The following is a 17220-nucleotide window of genomic DNA, read 5'->3' as shown; positions in this document are numbered from 1 at the left end:
CGCTGTGAAGAGAGATGTACCTGAGGCCACTTATGGGTGTGACCCATCTCAGAAGGGAGGCCAGCACACCAACCGACTCTGGCCAGAAGAACACCTTGGTCAGAGGTTATGAGTGATGATGGATTAGACGGGAGGCAGAGAGGGAGGGCAGCCAGGGGAAAGTGCTGAATGCCTTCTGGGGTGACCCTACGGCTGATAAAATCACTTAAAGGAGCTGTTAGAAAAAGTTAGACTTGAAGATGAAAAGCCTTTCTAGGACAGAACTAACAAAGGCTCAGAGAAAGAACTGGCATGTGGCATGTGGGAAGGGTAGTCAAAACTAAACCAATAAGTAAGGAGCTGAAATCACATAGGTTGGAAAGCAATAGTCAAAAAGTCTGAAAAAAGGAAGGAAAAGGCAATTAACTGAGGAAGAAGACATGGCAGGGCAGGGCATGTGGCGCTGTCTCCATTCCATGTATTAGAGTGAGGGGAGGGTATTTTAAATCCCTGGGTCCTTCCAGGAAGCTTGATGCATTACTAATGTGCTCTGCTACAGAGCTGTCCTAATCACGGCTAAAACGGAAGATGTCAGTGAAGGTCACTGCCAACCGGGCACTTTTTCAAGCAGCACAAATTAGCCTGCCGGAATCCAACAGACACAAAAAGATTCCAAGGCACCATACTATAAGTCGACATGAAGCCAAAAACAATCAGAAATGCTTTAATCACCTCACAAATAATGAGGCAGACCCAAATTTACAAGGCTGAGGTTCAAGAAAATGAAGCAGAGTGGTGATAAAGATATTTTATCAGTGCTCAGCTATCCCCTATTTCTCTTTTATTGTAGATATTTAAAATATTTACATTTTCAATTTTAGAGGTCTGCACTTTTCCAATTTTAAATCACAGAGATATTCCTAGTCCTTGACTATTAACATAATGTTCATTTTATTAAAAATCTCAAAAAACATGCAGAATATTTTTACAAGTTTCCTCCTTTGAGCCTTGTCAAATGTGAGATGAGCCACAGAGCCTCATCATGAGAGCTGAGGGTCATTTTCCAGACATCAGGTGCCACGTTCTGACTGCCCTGAAGACACAGCATGCCGGTGAATAACTGGACGTTCTGCGCTTCCTCAAAGTGCTTAGCACCATTTCTTGAACCCGATGAGACTTTGTGTTTATTGAAGAAGACAAGTTCAACGGTTGACAATGTTTTCTCCTCTGGAACAACAACACACCTGAATTCGCTTAAAGCACAGCATCTGGTCACGTCAAATTGTGTTCGTGGAGGAGGTATGTTTAGAGACTGAGTGCGGGGATAGAAAACTCGATCTTCCCTCAGAAGGGCAATGTGGGTGTTTAGAAGGACCAACGACTGGCACTGGTCTGGGCCAGGGTCACCCTCAACTCTGACAGTCGTGTAGAGCAATAACTGAACCTCTGCCAGAGAGGGGACGTTGACTTCCATGTTTCCATGAAGAATATAAATCATGTCAACCAAGGTATTCCGGAATCTGGATGACAACCGAACTCCATTTGCCAAAACTAAATCAGGGACTTCTGCTTTCCAATCCAGAGAGAGCTCAACCAGATCTTGTTGGAACAAAGGATGGTTAGTACAGGCAGCAACATCAGACTCAGGCATCAGGACACCCAGGAGGTCACGGCATATCTGCTGACAGAGGTCTTTGTTGTAACTAAATACAGTGAGCAGCAGACTCTCTGTAGAGCCCAGGAATCTAATGCTCTGCCCACCAAAGCCAATTTGAATCTCCTCTAGTCCAGAAAGAGGTAGAGAATGAAAAACAGCCACTGAGCCTGACGGGTTATCTGACAGAACCAAAGTGTATAAGATGGAATGAAGCAGGAGAAAACACGCTGGTTGCGGGTCAGGTTCAGTATAGGTGGCAACAGCAAGCCAGTAAACACCCTGCACTTTGTTCACATCACTCACAAGTTCTGGTAGGGAGCAAGCCACGTGCTCAAGAAAGTCTTCTAAAGGGTGCTCCTGAAGTTTCAGCATCTGGGCTGGAAACTGCACCAGGGTCTGCTTAAATGCACAACTCTGTGTAGCACCTTCGTATTCTAGGTGGCAGACTGAGCTCAGGAAGGAGCCTGGGGATCCCGCAGGCGCAGAGGCCACAGTGAGGCCTGGGGCTCTGAAAGGCGCAGAGCTCTCTCCTGGCCAAGCAGCACCTGCCTCCTCACTGTTGCTGCTGCCCACTTGAGCTTCTCCAGGGAAAGAATGAGACTCTGCTGACAGTCCGTGTGTCTTCAGGGATGTGTCTAGGGGAAAGTGTTTCAGAAATGGCAGTCTTCTGATAAATGTGATCACATGGGAGGTGAGCTCACTGGGGTCACGCAGGCTCCCCACGTGCCTGACTAGGCGGATCACCTCTGTGCCAGACTGCAGCAGGTGACTGCAGGTATCTTTATAAAGGTCTGAGAGTCTGTGGTAAAAATAGCCCAACCCACTGGTTGCTTCTGTGTTGGTATTCATCAGGGACTGTGGAGAGTTAACTTTTTTAGCAGCTAACTCTCTCTCAACTTTTTGCGCACCACAAAACTTTGAGGTTGGTGCACCATGAGGAACATTGTGGGAGGCACTTTCCTCACTAGGAATGTTTTCAGAGAGGACAAAGAGTAACTTGCTTTGCCTGGTCTGCTTGCCTCCATTATTCATAGATAATTCTTGGCACAAATCTTGCAGCAAAGTCCAGCCAGACTTGATTCCCAAGCTGTACTCATCTTTATGAGTCATCAGCTCACAGAAATTTCCTGACCTACGCTGAAAATGTTTTATGTCACTGGTGTTGCTTTTGTTAAGGGAAGTGATTTCAGGTAGACTGAAACATTTTGGTTGAAAACAGCCTGCGGATGCAAGATGACCAGGTCTGCAATCACTGTTCTGCAGCAGCTCATACACTGAGGACTGATGGCCTTGCTGCTGGGCTCTCTCTTGTGATTCTGAGAAGGGAGCCATAGAGCCTGAGATGCTCCATGCCAAGGGATGATCTTGGTGGTGGTTCTGATCCAACTCCCTCCCCTCTTCTCTGCTGGAAGTGTCAGGAACATCTCTGGGCCGCAGTGGGACAAGACGCCTTTTCTGTTCAAGATGTCAAAAACAGTTGAAATGGGAATGTGGAGGCACCTTTTGCAAATCTTTGGCACATGAAAATTCTTGCAGTCATTGGTTTCATTGTGTAGATTAATGCAGAGGTTAAATTGAAAGCCTAAGCCATTCATATGATTAATATGTGATTTAAGAACAGATGATCTGATTCACAAATAGAATGTCAATTTCCATATTATTTATCTTACAAATTGCTGAGTATTTGATAGAAATACACTGCATGGGATTGATCCACAGTATCCATTTCTTGGTCTAACATTTCAATTGCTCCAAAATAAATCCTAAGATCTTTGATTCGATTTTCAAAAAGTCAGATTTAGTTGTGAAAATAAGTCTTTTACCATATATCCAAAATGTAAATGGCATCAGGCATACTTAATGACAGTCAGATGACAAGGCCAAAAGAAATGGACAAGCATTTCAACCTTGGTCATCTCTCTCTTGCCTCTTGGCTCACTTCACAGGAATTCTTAATTATACCTGCCCTGGTTAGACCTCCATTGCCATAGCTACAAATCAGCAGGGTGAAAGGCCTATAGGACGCCCACTATAGGCCAGGCTCTTAGATACAAAGAAATGAAGGGCAATGTCCTCCTCTTCCCAAGGAAGTCTGCTAGGGAGACGGAGGAAGATAACGTCATTACTGCATAACTGGAAAGGATGTGTAGCAGTAGCCAAAGTCAGTAAAGCTTCGTGTGGAACTCCCACCATCTTACCTCTTGCTCTCTGTAATGTATGGGTGCCAACTGTAGACTTCTACCATCTAGTACTTTTGGGGTTTCTTTTGTTGTTGTTGTTGTTGTTTAGTTTAGGAATGTATGGGAAGGACAAGTGCCTCAGTGGAGGAAAATACAAGTAAAACCTCACAAATCGTATGCCCAAATAAACCTCAGTTTGACAATCCACCAGATAAATAAGCTAATCAATCAGGAGTATGTCCTTTGTACTACTGCCAACTCACAGTCTATAAAATGAGCTGGGTTTTTAAAACATCACGAAGTACTCAGTTTCATTTCCAAACCCCATATCTGATTCTGATTTTATAATTCTGTCTTTTAAATACAGACCAAGGGAAAGGAAAGGATACTGTTACAAATGAAAAACTGGGCAAGGAGCCTCCACCACAGTCATATGTCATTCAAATAAAGTCAAAGCACTTTCAACCTGCAGGATTCCGTTTAATTTTAAGTCCATATAATAGCTTGCCTTCCCTATTAGCCATTAATCTCACTGGGACTTCAAAATTCTAATTATGCAACTAAACATTAAGAAAATTTAATCACACAAGCATGCCATAATTTAAGGCGACCTTATCAATCTGAAAAATCATTACCTACCTCATATTTTAGCTTGCGTTGAATGGTGCCATTGTGGAGTTTCTCATTATCCTGATAAGAAAATAAAAAGCCCTCTATATTAAATTATAGCTTGTTCATACAGGGAAAAGAAACTGATTTGATTAGAAATATTTATGGGAACAAAATTCTAAAGAAGCATACTTGCTCAACAATGACAGCCCTCTATACAATTTATATTCCCATGGTAAACACTACTCTATCGATCCACCTGACTGTAAGGGAACTGAGGCATCTGTTCCTACTTTTAAAATTCTAAGACTAATATTATAAGCAAAATTTCCTTAGGAAGTTTTCTTAGGTTGCAGAATAGGAGTGAAATGTTTTTATTTTAATAAAAATCAACATCGCAAATATGTATCTTCTCAAAAGCAAAATTACATATCTACTTGGGATAATTTATCAAGCAAAATTAAATACTTAAGGAAATTGGTTATATTTTTGGAGAAAACAGAAAAACGTTACATGTAGAATCAAACAAAGTAAATAAAATGTTTTGGGAGACTTTATATTCATTTAAGAATTTTCCCCAGGAGAACAAAATTTTAAAATAAAGTATCTCTTGAATCAACACTATTTATAACCTGTTGAGCTCCACCCAAGCAATATGTAATTCTTCTAGAACATTTTGCATCTCAATTTTCTCACGGACAAACAATAATAAAGGAGCCCATCACTGCCACCATCATCGCCACCACCACCACCTTATGGCAAGGTCATCTTGAAAATGAATGACATATGACTTGGCTCCCTCAGCTCACCTTCACCACATCTGCAGATGCATCAGCATCCTCACTAATCACGCGATGTAGATCCTGAAGTCGTCTTTGGACTTCTTCTTCAATGTAAGCATTGATCCTGAAAACAACAGATATTGGGGTCGTGGTTAAAGACTTCTAACCACAAAGGGCATATGAGATCCTTTCTTAATTCTGCCCTTCAAAACAAGGAACTTTCTCACTCTAAATGCCAAACATAATGACTCAGGACCTGGAACATTTTTCTACTTCCTAAGAAATCTAGTGCCATGTGTTCACTATCTGGGTTTTCCCAAATAAGAAAGTGCTGAACAAATAACAGAATGTTGAGGATAAAAAGTGAGAGTAGGTAATCCCATCCAAATCTCTCTTGGACTTGCTTGGTGGACCCCCTGCTGCGGGGCAGAGGAGAATCACAGACACTGGTTTCAGAAGGCTCCAAGGCCAAAGACCTGACTCTGAGACCCAGCACTTCACTCATCAAGCCTCACTACCCTCTTATGCAAAACAGTGATAGTTATTTCTTACATCACAAAGTCATGTAAGAGGATTAAAGTGGGGAGAGGGGCAGGAAGTGGACAAGATCTCTATGGATCTCCACTATTCCAAAGGAACAATGGCTTGAACTGTTTCTACTCTGTCTTCTCTCTCCATTGGCAGCTGGCTGGGGTAAACCACATTTTAAAGGCCTCTCTACCTTTCAAACTGCCTGGTGTGGGCCAAGACAGTGGAAGCACGAAACGGCCAACTACTAAGGCAGTTGTCAACTGAACATCTGGTACCCTAGAGAACAAAGATGAAATTGTAGGAAGTACAACCATCCACCCAGAGGAACCAGGGAGACCAGAGAATTTTAGTTCCAGCTAAAATCCTTCTATGGCTCAGGCTGCCTACATGGAAGGCTTGCTTACTTCTACACTCTCCCTCTCCCAGTTAGAGAAACACTGATTAGATGGATTACTTAACATGAACTATTTTGCATGTTTACGTCTTAGCACACGAAACAAAAATCTGGCTTCATCTCTCTAAACACATGCACAGTCCTAGAAACATTTCTCTACTACTGGCCATGTCTCGATGATTTTCTGAAATGCTAGGTAAAGAGATGAATATTTTAGGTGAAATAGTATAGAAGAATGGATAGGGTAATAAAATGTGGTAGTCACCTTTCAGAACTGAAAGGAAAATCATACATGGCTGACCCAGAGCCGAGGGCACTTACAAATGAATTACTTCTCTGGATCTTTTTAAACATGCAGACCTAGGTTTAAGAGGATACAGAGGCTCCTAGCATTCTGAATGCATTTTGATATCCAAACACATATTGCCATGAAACAGCTGGAGTTGAGGAAAATAATCCATTTTCTTATGGGCAAAGAATGATTAAGTCAATTTATCTGAAATCTCTAAGCCACAGAACAATTTACAATGCCACTCAAGTTGAAAATGATTTTGCTATAGCAGAATCAGATGTATATGTTGTTCATGATCATTCTGAATACACTGGTACAGCTTTTGTAACACACTTCAACTGTTTGTAATTAATGACCTCCATAAATTAACTGTCAGCACAAGGTCCTCCTTCTTGGTATGGTCCAATTAACTCTGCCCATTACTTCCTCTCACCTGGCCTTGGTACATTCCTTCCTGGCGGAGGTGGTTTCCCTGAACCTTCTAATTCTACCTCCTCACACAACGTAGCACCAGCATTCCCTGGATTGGGCTGACCAGTCCTCCGGTCTTTGGTTTTCGTCAAATGATACCTCTTCCCACCTACCACTTGTTGCCTTGGATGGATCCCTCCCTATGCAAACTGGACAATGTGTGGTACAGTGAGTTACTAAATCACATCACAGGTAGGGCTGGCATCAGTTTAATGTCCAGTACCTGGCATCCATCAGAGGGACCAGGTGTGACTTCTCAGTACTGGATGGCAAGCTGGGAGAAGGAGCCTTCCCCTCCAAGGTCCGATGATGCCCTTTTTGAACACCATCAACCTCACAGATCTTCTGCTTCAACTGCTGGATTTCGTGCTCTAATCTACAGAGACAGGATTTACATTAATTCATTTATTAACAGTATTTCCTGAGCATCTTCAATAGGTGGGACATTGTTCTAGAAACATGGGGGATCAAGCCAAACACTCTTTGCAAAGAGCTTTACTTTCTAGTAGAAAAGATGCCTCATCACACAAGGTATAAGGTGATAACAAACCACAAGAAGGGTTCAGAAAAAATGCTGCAGGGGCCCAAAAGTTGGAGAGAGTTGATTCTCAAGGGCAAAGATATCTCTACTGTGCTCTGAGCCAATCCTCTGAGGTAGATATGCAGGATTCTGAGCCCACCACTGCTTCAATGAAACAGTTGGTCTTTGACTACACATTGAGATCCCCCTAAATACTTCTATTTGAAAAAAGAGATTTAAGGTTTAAAGAATTTTTAAAAACCACCCATCTAGGAGAATCCACATAGTTAAGGCAATTTCAAGTTGAGTCTTCAGGGACCAGTGGGAATTTGAACATTTGGAGATGAGGGTGAAGGCTTCCCCAGATGCAGATAATAGTATGAACAGGGGCACCAGGGTGGCTCAGTGGCGAGTGTCTGCCTTTGGTTCAGGTTGTGATCTCGGGGTCCTGGGATCAAGTCCCACAATGGACTCCCTGCAGGAAGCCTGCTTCTCTTTCTGCCTGTCTCCACCTCTGCCTCTCTCCCTCTCTCTCTCCGTGTCTCTCAAGAATAAATAAAATCTTAAAAAAAAAAAAAAAAAAAAAGAAAGGAAGTAGTATGAACAAAGGCCTAAGTCATGAAAACTAAGAATCCACTTTGGTTAAGGAAGAGGATGTAGAAAAGGGAACTTGCTAAGAAAGCAAGGTAATCATCTTGAGAAATTAAAATACACCATAAATGGTAGAACCAAACATGTATTTCTAATGATAAATGATACATTCAGTATGAGGTCAAGTGTGTGTAAGGCCATTCTCCTGCTAGCCCTGGCATGCTTGAATTCAGGGCCATGAGACCAGAGGGCTAAACTTGCCAGTAAATTTAGCCCCAGAAACATGAGACCCAGCTAGGGGCTACAGCTCACTCATTGTGTGAACTTGGGCAAATTAATGAAATCTGGGTCTCAATTTCTTCATACCCCAAATGAGAGAATCAATTAGTCTTCCAAACTCCTTCAGATTCAAACTTCAGAGATTCTGGTGCACCACAATACTGCCGGCTCTCCGGTGTTACCAGCAGCAATTTGACTGCTCTATCCTGGACATGAGCGCCAAGTTCTTAATCCTCAGAAATGTCAAGGTCACCAGGGTCAGTACTCACGGATTCCATAGAAGGCAATACCCAGCTTAACTCAGCCCTTCATGTGTCTATTGATGAGCAAGTACTTACCAAGCATCAACTTGCACAGTATGAAGTATTTTCAAAGGAAGAAGAAAAAAAGCATAAAAAATTGATGTTAAGGGGCCAACTGCCAACGTTCATAACTAAGATGACACCTACTAGAGTTGTTCAAGGACATCCTTCAGCACTGGCAGCAATGAAAAAGACTCCAAAAACAAAGGGTTTGGTGCGGGGCCTTGAAGCCCCAAAGGGATTTATATAGGTGGCAAGGGAAAGGCACCCCAAGAAAACAGTCTCAGCACAGATGAAGAGCTGGCCTGCCTGGGCCACTGCTCTGGGGCCCGTAGATAAGAGGACACAGTGGCCCAGAGGGGATGGTAAGTAGATCTGCTACCTTCTATCTGCATGACACTTGTCCCCAGTGGCTATATAACCACTGGGTGGAAAAGAGGACAGAGAATGAGCTGAATCTTGTTTATAAGGAAGCCAAAAAAGGAAAGCTGAGTTCGGTTCACTGTTGTCTGATCTGGTTCCACATGAATTTAAAATTTTGCACTTGGGGGGTTTCACAAGTGGCTGACTTGGGCTGCACGGCAGGCCCTGGCTTAGCCATGAGAACCCAGAGAGGTAATGACACACAAAACCAATAACCACAAAAAGCTGCAGGAGCAACACAGCCAGAGCAAAGAGCTCAGAATTTGCTGGCCTGAATTAGGTCTTAGCAAAGTCTACTCCATCAAAACACATGAAACTAAAAGCATCCTTTGTGTGGCTTCTGGAGGAACGCTGACACTGGGAAATCACTTCCATGGAAAATCACAATACTGTATCTGCTATAATAGAGTATTAATACTAAATGGCCAGGGACTGAAGTCGGTTGACAAAAGCTAGATATCAAGCTAAAAGCTCATGCTGCATTCTTACTGCACACTGCCAGATATAAATTGAGTGTGCCCTTCACTACTTTAAATTTCCTGGGGCTGGAGCTTTGTCCAGCAATTTCATTTACATAACATACCTGCAATCATTTTCTTAAACCTCCAACCTATTTCTCTGAAGTAATAGCATTATGGTTTTTGATTGTTATTTCTTGCTGTTTTGCCAGAGGGAATTACCAGAGAGCAAAGGTAAACAGAACTCACAGTAGAAGCAGATCATTTCAAAGGGAGTTTGCCCAACCTGTTCAGGCAAGATGATGGAGGGAGGCTCCAGCCTCACAGTAGGTCTTGCTTCGTCATCTATATGGATCCCAGGCCTCTGCCAATGTCAAGCTGGGCTCCTACAAGCCAGCCAACCAGGCTTCAGCTGTAGCTCCTCAGGAGGTGCTGTGGGTGGTTGGAATGCTAGAGAGCCTAGGCCCTCCAACCTGGGCTTCAGGTAAAATCTCAACTGATCGAAGAGTCTGGAGCTAAAGAAAGTGAACAGGCCCTGATCTCCTCTGCCCCCTTCTTGTTAGAGCGAGGATTCTGAGGCCCAAAGATTAAAGAGCCTGCCAAGGCCAGCCAGACAGAATGGGGCTGGGCCAGGGTATGAAGCTCCCATGTAGGACAACAAATCAGGTGATGTTTACACACCAGGCAGCCTACAGATTTCTGGGAGTCTTGGTATCACATCTGCTAGGCTACCAGAAAAAGTGTTCTTGAATTCACTACTGATTCCTTTTGAGGACCTAGTGTGGGAAGCCTGGTAACAGGGAATTGGTAGGAGGAGATACTCTTTCTTTACCACGGAAATAGTGCTAATCCCTAGTTTTATTTTTCACAACACCAAAAGTAACATGAGTAAATCTTCACCACATCTGCTTAAAAATATCACTGTGTTCAGAATCACCTGGAGAATTTTGTTTAGTTTATTTTTTAATGCAGAATCCTGGGGCCTCCCGCAAATATTATGAATCAAGAGAGGTGGGAGAAGGGGCTGTTTTCAGTTTCCCAGCAGGTGTAGACATTAGCACATGGTACTGTGAAGGAAGGGATGGTGTTTTACGGTAACTAGCGCTAGTTGCAGAGATGATTTTAAGCCCATGGTGAGGTTGTAGGAGTGGGGAAACAGGAAAAATTCAGAGGGGTGGGATGGGATGAGGAAGGGGATGGAGAGAAGGAAAAAAAGAGGAGGGAAGGGAAGGGAAGGGAAAGAGAAAAGGAGATACCAGAGCCAAAGGAGGGATGGGGGGGAAGGGGAGGGACGCAAAGGAGGGGGCAGACTAGAGGCTATCCTATCAAACACGAGAACATTCACATTCCATAGGTCAGTGGAGTGATGGACAAGGCCTTTGGTTTCCTTAGTGTATTTTTTTCAATAACTGTAGGCCAACGATTCTAAAATGAGGAAGGATCCTAAGGAGAAAGAAAATGTTTAGGGGTGCTTTCTCACTTTTGTTTGACTAAAACCATTTGTTGGTGTATTAGAGAATACACGGGTAAAAAAGAATTACTTTTTTTAAGAGACAGAGTCACACTGGGAGGGCTAGAAAAGTCGCCATCACTTGGCACCCACAGCATGCCGTGCTCTCCCTTCCCAGTCTCACCTCTCCCTGTCCTTCTCCAGGGCTTCCTGTTCAGCTTCCAGGCTGGCCTGGAGCCCAGACTGCTCGCTGCTGCTGCTGTGGAGCGTGGCGAGCTTCTGCCTCTGCTCCTCGATCTCCAGGCCCAGGGTGGAGCGCCTCTGCAGGGCTGAGTGCCTCCTCTCCAGCCTGGCCACAGCTCGCTCCAGCGCCTCCCTCTGCTGCTTCTCCCGAGACTCAAGGATCTCCTTTTCCTTCTTCCTCACCTTTTCTTCCTGACGTGCAATGTGGGCAGTGAATTCGAAGGTGGCCTGGAGCTTCTGCAGCTGGCTCGCGTTGGCCTGGTACTGGGCAAGCTGTTCCTCTTTTTCTTCCATCTCTTTCTCCACTTGATAAAGAGTGTTGTCTAAGCCAAGGGGACCTCTGTCAAGGATTTCAAACGCTCTCTGCTTTTCTTCCAACAGGGTTGGCAAATGATTCTGCAGCAGGTACTGGAGCTGGCGTTCTTTATACTGCAGCCTATATTCTGCTGGCTTTATCTTCTCCACATTTCGAGCCAGCAGGGTAACGTTCGTGATGCTAGCATCATTTTTCTTCAATAACCTAGAGTCTTCCTCTTCTGCAGATTTTAAACGCTCTAGGAGTTCCTGTTCCTCTTCAACTTCTTTTCTCAGGAGGTCCTTCTGCTGGACCAGGTCCTTCTCCAAGTTGGCTAGCTTGACCAACTGCCTTCTCTTAAACTCTAAGAAATGGAGCTGAGCCCTTTCTAACTCCTCACCATCATCCTCCCCTTCAGCCCGGGCTTCCTTCACCCGAAGGAGGGACTCTCGGATGCCTTCCAGATCCCGCTTCTCCTCCTCCACCCGCTGCACTTCCCCTTGCCGCAGGAGCCGGATCATCTCCTGCTTCTCACGCAGCTGCTCTTCCAGATGCACCACGAGCATGACCTGCTCCTTCTCCTGCTCCTCCAGCCTCTTCTTCTCCAATTCGAGCTTGGCATACTGCTCATCCTTCTCCCTTTTCAGCCGGTCCAGCTCTTGAAAGATTTGAAGCTTCTCGGCCTTCTCATTGTTGTTGAGTTCTTGGAGCCGCTGGAGCTCTTCCTTGACTCGGAGAACGCTCTCTTCCTCTTGCTTCTTCTTCTGCAGCTCGATTTCCTGCTGCTCCCTCAGCCTTTCCTCTTCAAACTTTTCCTTTTCAGCGAGCAAATCCTTCAGTTTGCTCTCAATATGGAAGCTGCGGCGTTTGAGGCTCTCCTCCTGCTTTCGGATCTGGAGCTGGACGATCTCTGTCTCCTTACGCCGGGTCTCCACCTCCTGCTGCATTCGCTCCAATTCTGCCTTATCTGACTTTTGCTTCTCTTCCATTTCTTCTATGAGTTTCCTGAAATGCCAAATGTTGACTGATCATCATCTGAGTGCTATGGACAAATGACTTTTCCCTAACTGAGATATTCTGAAAATGGACATACAACACAAAGTCAAACCCTTCAGTAAGAATAAAAAGTGGGGGCAAACTGCTTTCCTTTTAATTTCCAGCAGCACACTGCTTAACTTTTTTACTCTGTAACTATCCAACATATCATTTGCCTAATCTCCTGAAGTAGCCTCTGATATCATTTCTTTGTAGAGTCTATAAGCATAATGTGTTATGCATGATATAATTTTAAAAGCCCCCTGAGCTCAAAGAGAAAGAACCGTGCCCAATTTAAATTTAAATGTGAATAATTTTATTCAGCCCAATGGCTAAAACTCAATAGAAATTCAGTTACAGAATGACATTAAATAAAAATGCTTATGCTGTCCTCAACTCATTGGGGTCAAATATCAAAGTCAAGACAATCAACAGTTCATTGTTCCAGCTCAAATAACCACATGCTACTTAGCATTTAATCACTAGTTTAGGATAAACAGTAATCATCAAATGGCTCAAAATATTAGTTTATTAACATGTAACTCTGAAAATAACAGGGGTCATCATTAGAATACTGAGATGCATGGCCACAGGGGTTATATGTCATGTTTGGTCTTGGAAAACAAATGATCCCTACCAAGCGCTAAATCTGTGTTTTGAAGTTGGGATGGCCTCCAAAGCAAAAATAAAGGGCATGCAGAAGTATCAATACATGGTCTCCAACTCCTGACCCATCTAAGACCTATCTTATATGATGCTAGAAGCTAAACTAATTCATTTGTAACACCTACACTCCAGATTCCAGAAAATAAATATCCAACCTGTAGATTTTCTGTGGCTTTAGTTTCTACTCTAATATCTATCCTTGCTCCATTTCTTGGCTTGTTAAATATAGGATGGAGGGGAGAAAAAGGAGAAAATACTTAGTATTATCAGATAATTACATTCAGAACATACCAAAAAAACCCTCTCCAAATCAGCTAAACAACCACACACACACACACACACACACACACACACACACACCCTGGAGAAAAGTGAGCAAAGAATATAAAGAAGCAAATTATAGAAGGGGAATACAAATGGCCAAACAACAAAAGCAAAGATCTTTATTTTTATTTTTTAATAAATGTATTTTTTTATTGGTATTCAATTTGCCAACATATAGAATAACATCCAGTGCTCATCCCATCAAGTGCCCCCCTTAGTGCCCGTCAGCCATTCACCCCCACTTCCCCGCCCACCTCCCCTTTCCCACCCCTAGTTCGTTTCCTAGAGTTAGGAGTCTCTCATGTTCTGTCTCCCTTTCTGATATTTCCCACTCATTTTTTCTCCTTTCCCCTTTAAAAGCAAAGAGAGGCTTTCTAAGACCTTGGGTGATATTACCGATGAGGATATCCATTTGAATTAAATATAAAAAAGTATATACTTGGCGTGTTAAATTTAACAAGTGCATGAAATTTGCATACTGACCCTCTTCCCCCTTTTTTACAAGTATTTGAAGATGTACTACTTGAAAATATCAAACATGAGATACAAGTAACCACCTAGAGGAAAGACCCAAAGTCATTAGACCCGTAAATACTTGACATGGAACCAGAGGGAGGGCATGAAACAGACCCCAAGTGGAATCTGTCTAGAAGATTAATGCAAGAATCCACAGACTACAGCACTGTCAGAGCTGGCCCCCCACATACCTTACCTTTTACTCTCCAATTTTTCAAGTTCTTCACGCTGCTGCCGCTCAAATTCAAGTCTAATAGAAAATCAAATGAAAATTAGTCACTTTTCGGAACGAGCTTTTCTCTCAGTCTCTGTATATAGTTGCATATTACAAAGAGTATCTGTTGCTTAACCGTTATTTTTAATTATGATGGATTAGCAAGTTTAAAAGTGTTTTTTTTTTTTGCTCTAATCTATGACTGTGATTAGAAATTAGTACTTTGGGGTGCTGAAAATAACTTATTTTATACTTGAAGGAAAACAAACAAAGCACTACTGTATTGAAAAAGCAGGGTTCAAGGAAACTTCTAAATGATAAGTATGTCTATTCCATGCAGCTTAATCACTGGTGAGTGTATATAAAAATGGAGAATCTCTACCTTAGACAGATGGGTCCTTTTATAGGGAAAAGACTGCCAGGGAGGTAGAGAGAGAGAGAGAGAGAGAGAGCACAGACATCAATTAAGAAAAGAATTAACTGAGGAGAACATCAGGAGAAAAGCAGTAAGGTACTTAAAAGCCAATAGCCATGCACACATCACAACATCTTTTTATAAACATCACATTTCCCAAAAATTTCTCAAAGCAAAGACTCCAAAGAGTTAGCTGTGTTATGTGTGCACACTTGCCATCATAATGAGAGCAGTAATAATCATTGAGTACCAATAACAATTGTGATAGTATCAAAATTATAATTTTACTACTTTATACATGGATCTACTGTAGGTAGTTCATAAAGATCCTCCTGTGACTAATAGTTCTAGGATACAACTTACCAGGGCTACATAGATTGTCAATGGGTTTTTCACAGTGCTAGCAAAACAAAAGGGGGCTAGTCACTGGGAATTTTAAAACAACTTGCTAAAGTACTGATGACAAAAATTGATTTCTTCTCAAACACTAGACTTAATGACAGCAAGATTTCACTCTTTTTAAACAGCATGAATGGTAATTCTTAAACCTACACATTTTCCCATATGTTAAGTGGCATAGATAGCTAAAAAGCTGAACTAGGGAAAAATTCATCACAAACTTTCCCTGCATAATGCACCAATGTAGACTGGCAAAAGTTACCTTTAGAAGGAACTAATAAATATTTCAATTAGATGTGTTACTCATTTAATTTGGCTAATACTGAGAGTAAGATGTCTGGGTTTCTTTTGTAAGCAGAACTGAGTGCTGCGCTGAGGGTTTTACCCATGTTAGCTTACTCTGTCTTCCCAGCAAATCCTAGCGATAACAAATAGTATCTCCACTTTACATACAAAGAACCCAGAGCTTAGATATGTGAAAGAACTTGTCCAAGGTCATAATGGCGATATGGCAGAGCCAGGATTTGAACCTACAATCCAAAATACCATCACTTAACTCATAAGCAATGCTCAGATTTGTGATAGTCAATAAAATAATTAAATCCTTCATTGAAACATGTCATTTGGGGTTATATATACCCTCCTGCCAAATTGCCATCCATGAGAAATCCGTCACATAAACATATATGAAAGGTATTTGCCAATCCCCAAGCTCTCAGCACATATGTCATTACGCTAGGTAGGGATAAGGTTTCATTAAAGTTAGTGTAGGACTGTTCTCTCTTATACAACAATAAAGAGAACCTTGGAAATATTTCATAGTAGATAGTTTTTAGACTTCAGTACAGTTCAACTAGATAAAGAATCACTAGATAAAACACTTTCAAAAACAGAGAATCTTTCTAATGGAACTGTGTCTTTATTCTCTGATTTTACTTTCTATGAACAGTTCATATAATCACAAGTAGATACTCCTCTGACATGTCACAGGCATGTGATCATAATCCAAATGCTCCTCTGAGAGTTGGGTGACCTAGGTTTGAATGAAATCCTATCACTGAGGACTATTTACAAGGGGCACACTGGGCTGGGCTCTTAGTGGACAATACCCTCACACTGTTCTCCCAACCCTGCCAGGTTGACATGTTTCTCATCCCTATTTTATAGAACAAATACCCGAGGCTTAAAGCAAGTAAGCAGCAGAAGGAGAACTTGAATCCAAGTTTGGTACTAAAACCCAGGCTGCTGACCACTATGATTGATTTTCACAAGTGAGCTGTGTGGTCTCAGGAGGTCACAAAATGTGGGTTTTAATATCTTCATCTCTAATGTGATGCTCTGATCATCTATTTTTTTTTTAACTGTGCATGACATCAGGCAAAGGGGGGTTTCAGGGGTACAGCAGTTTCTAAGGGTGACATGGCTTTGACCCACAGGGCTCTCAGTCTGTGACAGTCAAATAAACACAATGGGCACCCAGTGAGTCACAAGCCAGGACTGAAGAAGGACAATGCTATAACATATGGAGTGGGGTACCGATCCCATAATTTGATAGTACCTAGAATGAAGCAAGTTTCCTGAGGAAACTCATACCTGAGCTATGCAATTCTTCATACATGATATAGAAACTCAAGAGAAGCTCATTAAAACCACATTTTGGCTTGCTGTGAGAGAATTGGCAAGACACGAAGCTTAACTGGACAAAAGAAGACAAGTAGTGAATGAAGGGCCTTAGAAGTTACATTAAGGACTCTGAACTTGATCCTAAGGATGCTGGTATAAAAGTACCTTGGAAGAGGACAACAAACAAAAAGGGATGGGTGAACATCATTCAAGTATAGAGATCATCAACTTACAGAGGTGCCATCTCTGAGTAGATGTGGTTTTCTCTTGTAGCACTGAGCTGAGCTATCAGATACAGGTTCAGGGCAAGGAGACAGTTTGATGGACCCAGCTGGGTCTCTGACAAGTGAAAGAACCAAAAAACCATCTGAGCATTTGGGGAAGAAGATGACTCAAGTGTTGGGGACAAAAACTTGGTTGGACAGAGAAGTGGGACAAGGCAAAGCTTGCAGGTGAAAGTGAAAAATCTAAGATGTCTCCAGGCCAAGAAGTGAATATACTTACATAACCATGTGTGTCCATATAGAATCACCCAAGATAACAGTAGGACTGAAAAAGATGGTGAAGCTTAG

General features: G+C 42.5%; 1 protein-coding gene across 21 annotated transcripts in view; it reads right to left on the bottom strand.

Annotated features, from left to right (window-relative positions):
- The window catches only part of KIF16B (kinesin family member 16B), a 314926-nt gene that overhangs the window by 100808 nt on the left and 196898 nt on the right, over positions 1 to 17220 (bottom strand). For 12 of the 21 annotated variants that reach the window (XR_005377520.1, XR_005377521.1, XR_005377522.1 and 9 more), the window contains exons 18-23: positions 14594 to 14626; positions 14194 to 14247; positions 11103 to 12461; positions 7119 to 7271; positions 5235 to 5331; positions 4456 to 4506 (exon numbers count right to left, since the gene is read on the bottom strand). Coding sequence is in view for 14 of the 21 variants with exons in the window: in XM_038571562.1 (XP_038427490.1) it covers positions 4456 to 4506; positions 5235 to 5331; positions 7119 to 7271; positions 11103 to 12461; positions 14194 to 14247; positions 14594 to 14626 (1747 nt within the window). In the remaining 7 variants the exon portion in view is untranslated. Of the gene's footprint in view, positions 1 to 687; positions 3092 to 4455; positions 4507 to 5234; positions 5332 to 7118; positions 7272 to 11102; positions 12462 to 14193; positions 14248 to 14593; positions 14627 to 17220 lie in introns of those variants that run through there. The other 9 variants (XM_038571558.1, XM_038571555.1, XM_038571557.1 and 6 more) reach the window with 5 other exon arrangements.

Source organism: Canis lupus, chromosome 24, assembly GCF_011100685.1.
Source record: "Canis lupus familiaris isolate Mischka breed German Shepherd chromosome 24, alternate assembly UU_Cfam_GSD_1.0, whole genome shotgun sequence".
NCBI lineage: Eukaryota > Metazoa > Chordata > Mammalia > Carnivora > Canidae > Canis > Canis lupus.
This window is presented reverse-complemented; position numbering and strand designations above follow the sequence as displayed.